Below are 12,817 nucleotides of genomic sequence, written 5' to 3'. Positions count from 1 at the left end.
TTGTCTATAAAAATAACAGTGTTCTTATCGTGCTGTTACTCTAGTCTTACTTTTACTTCCGCGTGAACAACGTTTTACTTATTGCAAGTGGTTGGATTTGTGTTTATAAAAACTTTTTAAAACATGGAAAACCTGGATTGGTACCATGGAAACATTAGTAGACATATGGCTGAGGCATTATTAATGGCAAATGGTAGAGAAGGTAGTTTTTTGGCAAGGCAAGCTTGTGGATCAGCAAACGACTTTTGCCTCTCAGTACGTGGCAGAGATGCCGTTAAACATTTCAAGATTGAAGTGACTAAAACTGTTATAAAGTTTGCCTACTCCGAGTTCGACAGCATAGAGCAGCTGGTAAAGGTATTTGCAAACCAAGTCATCTTGTGTAGCCAAGCTGGAACGTTGTCAAAAAACTTTGACCAAGGTACTTTAATAACGTTAAAGTATCCCTATCCGTGTTGCGTTAGAGAGCCCGACACTTACGACGAAATTATGATGCTACACTCAACTATTAAAATGGACGCTACTTTAGACGATTTAAGACAAAGTACCAAAGCAGTTCCACTGGCTTCGAAGTCTGGATTTTTGACAAAACAAGGTGGTAGTATTAAGTCATGGAAAACGAGATGGTTTGTAGTAGTTCGAAACGAGTTCAGCTATTTTGAAAATCGGTCCACCGAAAGACCAATAAAAACTTTGAACTTAGAGGAATGTTTCAAATGGGCCTACTGTGACATACCCGGGAAAAGTAATTGTTTTTACCTTGAATTTCCGAACCGCACCTGGTACTTTTCGGCAAACTCGGGTGATGACATGAAAGAATGGACTGATATAATCGATTGGAAAATGAAGCACAATAATTCAAAATAAATTTGTCAAATAACACACGCCCAAAAAAGTAAAATAGACAAGTAAGATTTGCCTTACTACGTGTAACACGTGAAAATAACACGTAATCTTTATTTCCTGGTGACTAATTTAATCTAGTTTCTGTTTTAGTTTTAAAGTACTAAAATTCACATTAGTATTTACGCCCATTTATTGTTCGAAATTTTATTACAATTGTGTTCCAAAAGTTGTATATTTTTCCGCAATATTGAATATATTTAATATTAACAGACTTATTTGCGTTTTTTATAAACAATCAAGGGTTAGATGTATATACAGAGCTTAAAGTCAGTTTAGTAATCAGATCCTCTACTTACAACTTCCTTACAGTTAGGCCTTAAGATAATGGTGTGTTCAAACTGCGCAGTGTAACATCCCTTAATGTCACAAAGAGGAGGGTAAGCATCCACGACTCCTGTGTCACACAGATTTTTCAAAGCCATCAGGTATTTGGTTTCACCCAATCTGTCGATCCAGCGGCGACAGAAAGCAAGGGTGCCAAAATTCTCAGAGATGATGTGAAGCAAACGTTTAGCTCTTGGCAACCTTAAAAAAAATAAAAAAAAATTATTTTCTTTTTGTTCTAAACAGGTGGTTGTAACAATTAGTAGTTTTCTAACCTAAGGTTGACATGCTGGTTTGCCAGATCAAAGTTTTTCATGTAATGAGAGCAATCCATATCATCGTGTACTAAACCTTTACCAGTGCTACCAAATGTTTCAATTGCAAACACTTCACCTTCCTGACAACATTAATTAAATAAAGACATGAAAAATATGAGTAACATGTTAAATACATAAAGTTAAATTTAAAAAAATATTTTTTTAAGGATATTTATTGGGTCTCAGAATGCTAATAAAGTAGTGCAGAGTTTAACATTTTTTGTAAAATTTTATCTATGCTTTAATTATAATTTGCGGATAATGAATATTGTTAGAAATGTAAGAAATACCTCCATTCTTGTTTGATCTCCTCCTTTAACAATAGGAACAGTTTTTCCAGCATGGATTCTATACTGACCGATTGAATGACCACTTAGATTTCTTATACAGCGAACTTAAATAAAAAACTAAGTTTAAAATATATATATATATACATAAAGATCCTTTAATAAACTTTCATATGCAGATTTAACTGCAGGTTTATTCATAATATATTACATAGCTACACCTTCTAAAATTTGGGTTCTATAAAATTGAGTAACTACTTAACAAGTATTAAAGCATTTAAAGAGCTTAATTACAGGTTACCTTGGTGAGTTTTTCCATCTAATTCAATCTCATACGATTCCATTGTTTCTTGTATAGCCTCTCCAATATCACATAAACGCACGTCAATTCCTATAACAAAAGTTAAATATGTCAGTTAAAAAAAATGTAAAATTGTTTATTTTTTAACATTTATCCATTTTAAATATAACTTTGTTAAAGGTTTTTCAAAAATGTCAAATTCTTTGGTTTTTGGAAAATAAAAAAAAATAATGTTACATTTTACCTGCATTTTTGATACCAGTATTAGTAGCATCCTTCACAGCCTCTAACAGCTTGTCATATTTTGGATTAAAACTAACAGTGAAAGCGCAATCAATAATACGACCTGTATATAAACAGTATATACATAAAATAAATCAATCAGCAACAAAATAACTCATCAAACAATCTAGACTTCCTATACAATTTTGACTGTCATTGTCATACCATTAAAACAACTATAATAATGCAAATTTTACTTAAAATAACAGTTAAAATGCATTAGTAAAATATATCTTAACTTATTTAAATTAAATAATGTATTTTATACCGTTAATGTGAGTTCCAAAGTCAATTTTACAAACATCATCATAAGTTAAAACTGTTTTATCACCAGCATTGGGAGTGTAATGTGCAGCGCAGTGGTTTAAAGAACAACCTGTAAAACAAGATACCTGGTTTAATATTCGCAAAACTTTTTTGATCTAAAGAATACATAGTATGTGGAATTCAACATAATAAAATTAATAAATATTCTAACCTGTTGGAAAAGCTAATCCTGCATCTAATTTATTTTCATTAATAAGAGCTCTCGAAGCTGTTTCTAATTTTTCACTAAAATAAGTTAAATGTTATTGTTATTTTAAAAAACAGTTTAAAACAAAAAAATGCAACGTAAATTTTGTTACTTAATTAGACAATATACTATTTACATAAATCCTAAAAGTTAGCAAGATAGCCATTCCCTTTTTATATTAAAAGTAATTTTATTTATTAATGATTGATAATACTTACCATATTTCAATCATGGTTAGACCAGGTTTAATGTAGTCTTGAACATGATGTCGAACTTGTCTGTGAGCCTCTGCAGCTTGCCTAAAATCATTCCACATTTCCTCATAAGAAGCATCTAGAGCTTTTTTCTCTTCCGAAGTTGTTCTCCATTCAGCTGTTTTACTAAAATAAAAAATAATTTTTTTTTTCATTTAGTCCCAAAATTACATTTTTTTAGATTAGTTGCAAAAAATTTATATAGATAACTAATAAACCATTTGTAAAGGACTAAAAACACCACTCACCCATCTTTATCTGGTGGGTATTCACACTCCTGGCCATGTGGGTAAACGCCACTTGAAAACAACTCAGAAATTGGGATGGATGGTGGATCAGTTTGCTGTTTGTTTTTCTTTCTATTCCTCTTTCGTTTCTTCTTTCCCGCTCCTCCCTCCTTTGCATCTGGAGAATTTTCCTGAGCCTCACCTATCAGCAAAATTTAAAAACATTGGCTATGTAAAGTTTTAATTTTTTAGGCAGAAAAAATACATTGACATAAAAGTAAATCACAATCTAATAAGTTAAGTTGTCATTCATGCCAAATTTTACCATTAACTTCTTGATCATTAACTTCTGGCTTCACCTCCTCCTCATTATTATTTGTAGGGGATGCTAAACAAATTATTATTTATAAATATATATTTCTTTTAATACAAATAACTTTTTTTTTAAATATAAGCAACTATATATATCAATTGCAAAATTACTATATAAATGTTTAGTCTATAAAATACATTTTTACCATAACTTACTATTTTTTTTCTTTTTCTTCTTCTTTTTTTTCTTTATTTCTTGAGGTGCATCTTCAGCTACGACCTCGTCCATTGGTTTCATGCTAATTTGTTTTTCGTCTTCAGCGTCTTGTGCAAGAGGAGTACATACAACTGCAGACATGATGCCGTTTAAATAATCAAACTTATTTAAAAAAAACAAAGTGGGTATTCAAAATGGGTTAATTTAAATAATTAAATGGCAGTTTCAAAAACGTGCTCTGTCACTCTATCACCCTTCTCAAAATAAAGACATCCGAGTAGAGGTTTTAGTCTTACATTAGTAAATGACGTCATAAAATATATTTAGGTTTCGGTTGATGGGTGTTGCTTTTAAAACAAGTTGGATTATATTGTTGTTTTTGTTTTTCTTTTATATAAAAATATGTTTATACCTTATGTAAGTTTGTATAATCAATTTTTATAATGAAAAGAGTTTAGTTTATATTGTGAAACACATTGAGTTACGATCTCTATTTAGGTAGGTAATAATTTATTTTGTTCACGAAACTCGTTTTGACAAAAAAACGTTTTGATAAAAATATTATTCTTTAATGGCGCCGTCCTTCTAGATTAAAAACATACTCAGCCTTTTAACCCAAGTACATTCTTAATTATTTGAATGGCTTTGCATTTTGGATTATTTAAATGGCATCATGTCTGCAGTTGTATGCGCTTCTTTGGCCGAAGAGGCTAGGGATGAAAAACAAATTAGCATGAAACCAATGGGCGAGGTTGTAGCCGAAGATGTTCCTCAGGAAAGAAAGAACAAAAAGAAGAAGAAAAAGAAAAAAAATGGTAGGTTTGCAACTGTTGACAATTTATTTTATAGAATGTCTGTACATCATTTTTGTTATTAATGCAAAAACCTTAATCATGCAGCATCTTCAATTAACAACAATGAGTCGGAGTTGAAGCTGGAAGTTAATGATCAAGAATGTAATGGTAAATATGGGCATGACCATTTTTTTTATTTGTATGTTATTTTTTCACATGTGTTTAAATTATATGGGGATACCATGTAAGCTTTAAACCAACTACACATGTTGAAATATAGTTTTAATTTACTTAAACAATACCAATATAAATAAAAACTTTCCACTTAAGGTGAGGTTCAAGAGAATCTTCCGGATGCAGAAGAGGAAGGAGGAGGAAAGAAGAAACGGAAGAGAAATAGAAAGAAGAACAAACAGCAAACTGACCCCCCATCCATCCCAATTTCTGAATTGTTTTCAAGTGGGGTTTACCCACATGGGCAGGAGGGTGAATACCCACCAGATAAAGATGGGTAAGTTGTGTTTTTGTTTTTTTTTACAAATAGTTTAATGGTAAAATTGTAGAAACTTTTAACAAGGAAATTTGTGTATAATTACAATAACAATTATTTTACCTTATTTCATTTTTATTATTTTAGTAAAACAGCTGAATGGAGAACAACTTCGGAAGAGAAAAAAGCTCTAGATGCTTCTTATGAGGAAATGTGGAATGATTTTAGGCAAGCTGCAGAGGCTCACAGACAAGTTCGACATCATGTTCAAGACTACATTAAACCTGGTCTAACCATGATTGAAATATGGTAAGTAATAGCATTTAGTATTAATAGTCTTTGATATATAAAAAATCTGTTAATTTTCTTGCTAGTTATAGTATCAATTGGGATATATTTTTTCCAAATAAGTTAAATAAAGAATGAAAAATTACTTGGTAATATTGTAGGTTCTCATTAATATATACAAACAATTGATGTTGTTTTAGTGAAAGATTAGAAACAGCTTCAAGAGCTCTTATCAATGAAAATAAATTAGATGCAGGATTAGCTTTTCCAACAGGTTGGAATATTTATTAATTTTATTATGTTGAATTCCACATACTATTTATTTTTTAGATCAAAAAAGTTTTGCGAATATTAAACCATATGTCTTGTTTTACAGGTTGTTCTTTAAACCACTGTGCAGCACATTATACTCCCAATGCTGGTGATAAAACAATTTTAACTTATGATGATGTTTGTAAAATTGACTTTGGAACTCATGTTAATGGTAGGACATATGTTGCATAAAGTTATAAAAAAATAACTTCATAAAAACATATTTCACTAAAATTTGACAATTAAAATTTTATAAAAAGTTAAGTTTGAAAGTAAGCTAACTTATTGTTAATCAATTTGTTAAATTTTTGTGGTGTTTATCTGCAGGTCGTATTATTGATAGTGCTTTTACCGTAAGTTTTAATCCAAGATACGATAACCTTTTGGAAGCTGTTAAGGATGCAACTAATACTGGAATCAAACATGCTGGTAAAGGATAATTTGTTATTATTTTAATTAATTTTTTGATTAAAAAAATTATAATATTTAATTAATAATTTTATTTAAGGAATTGACGTCCGTTTATGTGATATTGGAGAGGCTATACAAGAAACAATGGAATCATATGAGATTGAATTAGATGGAAAAACCCACCAAGGTACCCTGTAATTAAGATCTTTAAATGCTTTAACGATAAATCCGTGGTATCACATTTGTTTACAAAACCATTTATTGTGCAGTTTTTTAAACTTTCCAATTAGTAAATTTGCATTTTGAAGACAATAGTCAATGATCCCTATTGTAAAGATTAATGCTTGGTTTTTTTATTTTAGTTCGTTGTATAAGAAATTTATGTGGTCATTCTATCAGTCAGTATAGAATTCATGGTGGAAAAACTGTGCCCATTGTTAAAGGTGGAGATCAAACAAGAATGGAGGTATTACTTAAATCCATAATAACATACATTTTCTCAAGTTAATTTAATTGGTATTTTTTCATGAATAAATTTTTATTTGGTATGCTTTCCCTGGTACTATTATATTTATGCTTTTAGGAAGGTGAAGTGTTTGCAATTGAAACATTTGGTAGCACTGGTAAAGGTTTAGTACACGATGATATGGAATGCTCTCATTACATGAAAAATTTCGATATGGCTAACCAATTTGTCAATCTTAGGTTAGTAAAATACAAACTGTTACAACTAAGTGCATCAATAAAAATGAGAAAATTTGTTAAGAAAGCAGCAACACTGTTTTACCTAAGAGCCATTATTTATTTTATAAATTAATTTTATTTATATTTTTAAGGTTGCCAAGGGCTAAACGTTTGCTTCACATTATCACTGAGAATTTTGGCACCCTTGCTTTCTGTCGCCGTTGGATCGACAGATTAGGTGAAACTAAATACTTAATGGCACTAAAAAATCTGTGTGATGCTGGAGTAGTAGAAGCTTGTCCTCCTCTTTGTGACATCAAGGGATGTTACACTGCGCAGTTTGAACACACCATACTCTTGAGGCCAAACTGTAAGGAAGTTGTGAGCAGAGGATCTGATTACTAAACTGGATTTGAATACACTTTGTTGCTGCTGTACATTTATCTAACCCTTAATTGTTTAAAACTAATCTTCTATTAATAAATTATTGGTTTTGGCTTAATAAACTAAATTTGAAATATGGTGATTGTAAATAAATTTAAAATTTTGGTTAATATATTGTAGATTTTTTTGCTTGTTTGTTAATATCCTAGTAACTTTAGGGTTTTGCTAGTAATGTTTAACTAAAAGAAATATTTTAACCTTAACTTGTAATAGTGCAGTCCTTTAATAACAAGACAGTTAATTTATTCTAAAACAGTTTTTTGGTAACAGGAGGTAGCCAATTTTTTGATAAGAGGGTATAGTCAATGACATCATGAAAATATTTTGGATTTTGTCAATAATATTCTTATTAAAGAACTAAAATTCAATTGCAAACATATTTTTATTTGATGCTTTAAATAGTTTCTTATAATGTTTTCAAAGTTAAGAATGTTAGGTTACATCCTCTATCGGGCACATTGAGTCACGATTCCTATTGCCGTAAGTTGTAATTTGTTTTGTTGACATTAATTATAAAGTTTTTGAGAATTTTGAAGTCGGTTAGTGGTTTCGACGACTTTACAAAACCTTAAACATGCAAATGTTTGAAGACCGACCTGTGAAAAAGCGTGTGTTTGTACAAAGAGATTATACTGATGGAATGGTTGTTAGATTTCAAACTAAATTACCAGAAGAATTAGACGATCGGGTAAAGTTTTTTTGAAAAAATTGCCTAAATTTTTTTTTTTTAGTTTCATAACTTCAAGACAATTTTTGTTAAATTTATAAAAGTGATGATTTTTAGTATTTCTTACATAAATTATTATGTAAAATGTAATTCCAATAAACAAGCTTTCAGTCAGGCAGTTTGCCTAACGAATGTTATCCTTTTATTTTAATTGTTAATCTAAGCATAAGAAATATGACAAACGTTGTAGTATATTTATTTTGTTATCTACCCTGCTTACTTCATTCCTAAACCACTCACTAACTCATCAGGTTGATTTTTAGAAGTGTGTGGGCTACACATGTACAGCAATATTTTAATACATTCAGTCACTCTAACGGTGTCTCAAATTGGCTTTGGCGGTTTGGGATATTTTTGGATAATTAATTTTCCTATTGGTATTTGGTCCAGCTTTGTTTTTACTATTTATAGCACCTTATTTAAGGGCACTATAGCATCAAAATGGGGGAAATTAAACCAAGGGCCTTATGTATTAAAGCCAAGTGTACTATACTACTAACCACTTATCTTTTATGAGAATGTAAAGCTGGTCTTCTTGCATTGAAAACCAAAATTTATAGAATTGGAATTTCATTTAGGTAAATCGAGATGATTTTGAAGACACAATCTGCAAACTTAACGAATTCTATGCTAAAGCAGAAGAAATATCTCCTGCTACTTACTGCGAAGGTTGTCTGGCTTGTTTAACTGGATATCTTTTATTATTATGCAGAGAAAGTCATTATAAAAAGGTAAAGGTTAACAAAATTTGGCTTTTCTATTTTGCTTATGTCATGTTTTAATTTTACTAAAGGTTAACCTTTTATTTTGTTGTTAATTTGGTTCGTAAAAAATGTTATAAACTTTTTTTAAAAAAATTTTCATTTTAATTAAAAAAATATATATAAATAAAATTTTTTTTTTAAGGTTTTAAATAAAGCTTCAAAATATATTGACGAACAAAATAAAAAAGTTTACGCTCCATGCGCAGTTGTTATGCGAGATCCGTTTGAATCTGGACTACGCTCAGTAAGTATTTTTAAATAAATAAAAATATACAAATTGATTCTGGCATAAATTTTACATTTTTTATACGAATATAGAGCGTATTGTTTAGTGAATTAAAAAATGTGTTTACTGTCTCAGTACTAATATGCAATAAACATAATAAACATATCATAATAGAGCTTGATGGACAATAAGTATGTAATTTATAGGCTTACAAAAAAAAACTGCCATTTGTAGTTTGTGGGTAAATTATCGCTGTAAAATATTAGTAAAGAGTTGCAACAATGTTCTTACAATTAAAAATTTTGACCATAGGTCAAGCTTTTAACTATTGTTAAATAATAAAAGGCCAATGTTAGTAGATATTTTATTTTAAAAAACCAGCACTACTTGAACTATCCTTATACTTAAATACCCTGTAATTTTACTTTATAGATTGAATTTATAATATATGAAGTTGGAAATGGGTAAACCAACTTGCAGGTTACAAAACATTCTACCTTACTTACTTATTATTTTTCTTTCATTTTATTTTGCTTAACGTAAAGTCCAAATGTACCGAACTTTTCTAAGGTTGCACTTCTATAATCATGTAAAGGCTATATTGTCGAGAGTTGAGATTGTAAATGAATGACTAAGTTATTATTCTTATATCACATAAAGTTGTAAACCAATAAATTGCTTTTTGGTTTCAACAGTAATACATAAATGTATGTAGTATTCTAGTGTTTTTTGTTATATGTTGTAAAGAGCTGTTTGTTTGTTTTTGAAAAGTTTTTTATACTTTAGTCTATTAACTGTATTAATAAAATAACATTGAATAATTAATAGCATCAACAAATGTTTTTTAATTGTATTTAAATCTACAAAAATTACAACCTGACCCCCAAAAAATGTAACATATTTTTTTTAATAAAAAACGATTATTATGTAATCTGAAATTATTTTTCCTTTTTTTATTTAATGGACAAAAATGCCAATATAATATGAATGTGTGTAATACATTTTAATTTATATATTAAATCTGCTTTTAATCAATGTATTTATTTAATAATTTTTAAAGTAAATATTAATTTGTTTTCTTTACATATCCAGGTAAAGATTATGAAAATTATTTCATTTTCAGCAAATTCAGAGCAAGATCTTCATTTTCTTGTAGGCTTAATGTATTGGGTTTAACTTCCTGATCTTCAAAATTGTCATGTCTTCTTTTAGTTGAAGGTTCGTCATCTTCACTAATATCATCAGAGTCTCGCCCTAATTCCACTTGAAATTCATCCTCTGAATCCTGTTCCTTTCTCTTTTTAAGTTCATTCTCTATCCGTCTCTTCTCTTTTGCTTTTTGTCGCAACTCCTTATGACGAGCCTTTATTTTGTTGCGGTGTTTTTCCCTGTCTGTCAAATCCCTCTCCTGCATTTCAACTTTAGCTTTTTCAAGATTGTATTCGCTTGATTCTGTGTGACCAAGCATTGGTGGCATTGCTTCCTTAATTTCACCTTCTTCATTAAACAAAATTTTCTGATTTACTGTTCTGCCTTTTCGCAGTAACTGACGGGCAATAGCTGCTTTTGATTTTGTCTTCTTCGTTGTAACGACTGGTGCCTCCAGTTTCTCCAAAATTTTTGGAATTTCTTCAGCTGGGACTGGTTTAATGTTAAACAAATCATCGTCGTCATCACTTATATGAAATTCACTTGTTTGTTCTTGCTTTTGGGGTTCTTGTTTGCCTTTGTTAAGAGCAACTTGCTTGTTATGCCTTTGTAAGAATCTTACTCTTGGTGGTATGGCCAAACCTAATGACGCTGAAAATTCTTCCAAAGGCAATTCCTTAACCTGAAAAATTGACTTGTTTTTCATTAAATGAATTGACCGAATATAAGAAACAAAGCAGCGCTGGGCTCTTTCTTTAAGCTCTTTATCTTCTGCACAAAAGGATTGGATTTTTGCATCTACTTTAGTTAACTTTTTCATGTTAATGGTAGATTTTTCGATGGGTACTTTGGAAGTTTCGAGTTCGGCTAAAATTCCTTGCTGTTCGGAAGGTAGCAAAACTAATAGGGCATTACCATTCCCGTTAAATCTTGCAGTTCTACCAACCCTATGAATATAAGTATCAGCATCCTCAGGACAGTCTAACTGAAGAACCCAATCAATAGAAGGAAAATCTAAACCCCTCGCAGCAATATCGGTGGCAATTAAAACTGCAAACTTTTTTCGAACAAATTCCTGATAGACTGCCATTCTTCGAATCTGGTTTAGTTTTCCATGTAAGTGCAGAATTGGCACGCCAGGCCGTAACCGACAAAACAAAGTGAATAAATATTGTGCCTGTTTGCAACTGGTGACAAAGACGAGAGTTTTTGATTTAATATGGTTTCGGATAAATGAATACAATAAGCTAATTTTTTCGCTTAAAGGGCATACGATATACCTCTGGGCTAATGAGTTTGGTGTACTATGCCGGGCATCCGCATGGACTGAAACATACATAGGATCAACAAGACTTAATCGAGCCAAATCTTTTACGGATTTTGTTTGTGTTGCAGAAAATAACAAAGTTTGTTTTTCAGTTGGCAGATTTTCTAGGATGGCATTGATAGTTGTCGAAAAACCCATGTCAAGAATTCTATCTGCTTCGTCTAAAACCAGAATTTTTAAATTCGTTAAACGAAAATATGAAGTTTTGTCCATATGCTCCAATAAGCGCCCAGGAGTACAGATCACTATATTAGTTTTGGAAATATTAACAGCTTCATCTTCAATATTCTTTCCTCCGATAACTAAACCTGCTGAAAAGTTATGCTTGCATCCGATTTTTTGGAGAACCTCAAATGTTTGAAAGGCCAATTCTCGTGTAGGGGAAATAACCAACGCTCCTGGCCCATCAATCGAATTCCAACTATGCCGATACAGACATTCTAGTATGGGGACCAAAAACGCAAGTGTTTTACCAGAACCAGTTTTTGCAGCACCCAAAATATCCTTCGATTTAAGACCCATGATAATTGATGCTTTTTGTATAGCAGTGGGTTTCGTAAAACCAGCCTTACGAAGCCCCGCTTTTGTTTTTAATGATAAAGGAAAGTCTTCAAAGGTTTCCAAATCTTTTTCGTTAACTTTCTCATATTGATCTTCAAGTTCTTTAATTTTTGCTCCTTGCTGCTGCCATTGTTTTTTTGAGTTTGGAAAAACTTTCTTCTGGTTGCCATTTACCTTTGTTTTCTTTTTGTTTTTCTTCCATTTAAGGAAATCACTTTTTGCAATTGCTTTTTCAGACATGTTGTTATTATAAATTATACATAAACACAAATTTTATTAATCTAGAGATGCAATACAGATTTTTTTATATGTCAACAATAAAAATACATAAAAACAATACAAAAATGGCCAAAACAGGGTAGTCATCTGGCATTGTGGCCTTATTGTTAAGCACTGGCTAAGACCAAATATTAGTTTAATTCTCCCTGCTTTCAAGTCGTAACAAGATCTTAAATAAGTGATTGGTGCGTTAACCATACCACGTTTGGTTGGGCTGGTAATAAATTAATTAACGACTTACAGTTATGGATAAAACGGGGTATTATTGTCTGAAATAGTTAAAAGTACGTTTAGCCTAAACTTAACAAACACACATACCTTTTATTAAACCAAATTACGTAAATACTTTCCCATTTACAGTTTTATAACACGCAACACGCTTGTACACAAACCAAACACACGTGTAAAGTAAATGGTTCC

The 12,817-nt window shown here is 30.8% G+C and overlaps 4 protein-coding genes and 1 pseudogene across 4 annotated transcripts; 3 read left to right on the top strand and 2 right to left on the bottom strand.

Moving 5' to 3' along the window:
• Positions 1-123: 123 nt before the first annotated feature.
• Positions 124-867, top strand: LOC145745142 (dual adapter for phosphotyrosine and 3-phosphotyrosine and 3-phosphoinositide pseudogene; annotated as a pseudogene).
• Positions 868-1,007: 140 nt separating this feature from the next.
• On the bottom strand, positions 1,008-4,190 carry LOC145746169 (methionine aminopeptidase 2-like). The gene is made up of 11 exons (XM_082564368.1): positions 3,941-4,190; positions 3,738-3,800; positions 3,434-3,614; positions 3,150-3,311; positions 2,896-2,969; positions 2,686-2,793; positions 2,380-2,481; positions 2,136-2,225; positions 1,838-1,941; positions 1,506-1,627; positions 1,008-1,431 (listed from the first exon to the last, which is right to left on the bottom strand). Exons 1-11 carry the CDS (start codon positions 4,080-4,082, stop codon positions 1,179-1,181), a joined length of 1,401 nt encoding a protein of 466 aa, XP_082420494.1. The 5' UTR covers positions 4,083-4,190; the 3' UTR covers positions 1,008-1,178.
• Positions 4,191-4,461: 271 nt separating this feature from the next.
• Positions 4,462-7,476, top strand: LOC145746271 (methionine aminopeptidase 2-like). The gene is made up of 11 exons (XM_082564518.1): positions 4,462-4,756; positions 4,841-4,903; positions 5,066-5,246; positions 5,373-5,534; positions 5,714-5,787; positions 5,890-5,997; positions 6,153-6,254; positions 6,334-6,423; positions 6,599-6,702; positions 6,820-6,941; positions 7,073-7,476. Exons 1-11 carry the CDS (start codon positions 4,615-4,617, stop codon positions 7,323-7,325), a joined length of 1,401 nt encoding a protein of 466 aa, XP_082420644.1. The 5' UTR covers positions 4,462-4,614; the 3' UTR covers positions 7,326-7,476.
• Positions 7,477-7,864: 388 nt separating this feature from the next.
• Positions 7,865-10,055, top strand: LOC145744486 (golgin subfamily A member 7-like). Its single transcript, XM_082562325.1, has 4 exons — positions 7,865-8,052; positions 8,670-8,822; positions 8,998-9,099; positions 9,514-10,055. The coding sequence occupies exons 1-4, from the start codon at positions 7,939-7,941 to the stop codon at positions 9,547-9,549; spliced, it is 405 nt and encodes a 134-aa protein (XP_082418451.1). The 5' UTR covers positions 7,865-7,938; the 3' UTR covers positions 9,550-10,055.
• On the bottom strand, positions 9,962-12,393 carry LOC145744485 (putative ATP-dependent RNA helicase DDX10). The gene has a single exon (XM_082562324.1). The coding sequence runs from the start codon at positions 12,356-12,358 to the stop codon at positions 10,190-10,192; it is 2,169 nt and encodes a 722-aa protein (XP_082418450.1). The 5' UTR covers positions 12,359-12,393; the 3' UTR covers positions 9,962-10,189.
• Positions 12,394-12,817: the final 424 nt, after the last annotated feature.

Source organism: Corella eumyota, chromosome 3 (assembly GCF_963082875.1).
Source record: "Corella eumyota chromosome 3, kaCorEumy4.1, whole genome shotgun sequence".
Lineage (NCBI taxonomy): Eukaryota > Metazoa > Chordata > Ascidiacea > Phlebobranchia > Corellidae > Corella > Corella eumyota.
Note: the sequence above shows the minus strand (reverse complement) of the source record. Positions and strands in the feature narration are given on the sequence as shown.

Bases quoted from the DNA above. Each gene is read 5' to 3' on its own strand.
- LOC145746169 (XM_082564368.1), bottom strand. From the start codon at position 4,082: ATGTCTGCAGTTGTATGTACTCCTCTTGCACAAGACGCTGAAGACGAA. The intron at 1,942-2,135 runs GTAACCTGTAAT...TTTTTATTTAAG, and splicing joins AGATGGAAAAACTCACCAAG to TTCGCTGTATAAGAAATCTA. The intron at 1,432-1,505 runs GTTAGAAAACTA...ATTTTTTTTAAG, and splicing joins AACCAGCATGTCAACCTTAG to GTTGCCAAGAGCTAAACGTT.
- LOC145746271 (XM_082564518.1), top strand. From the start codon at position 4,615: ATGTCTGCAGTTGTATGCGCTTCTTTGGCCGAAGAGGCTAGGGATGAA. The intron at 4,757-4,840 runs GTAGGTTTGCAA...TTAATCATGCAG, and splicing joins GAAGAAAAAGAAAAAAAATG to CATCTTCAATTAACAACAAT. The intron at 6,703-6,819 runs GTATTACTTAAA...TTATGCTTTTAG, and splicing joins GAGATCAAACAAGAATGGAG to GAAGGTGAAGTGTTTGCAAT.
- LOC145744486 (XM_082562325.1), top strand. From the start codon at position 7,939: ATGCAAATGTTTGAAGACCGACCTGTGAAAAAGCGTGTGTTTGTACAA. The intron at 8,053-8,669 runs GTAAAGTTTTTT...AATTTCATTTAG, and splicing joins CAGAAGAATTAGACGATCGG to GTAAATCGAGATGATTTTGA. The intron at 9,100-9,513 runs GTAAGTATTTTT...TTTACTTTATAG, and splicing joins TTGAATCTGGACTACGCTCA to ATTGAATTTATAATATATGA.
- LOC145744485 (XM_082562324.1), bottom strand. From the start codon at position 12,358: ATGTCTGAAAAAGCAATTGCAAAAAGTGATTTCCTTAAATGGAAGAAA.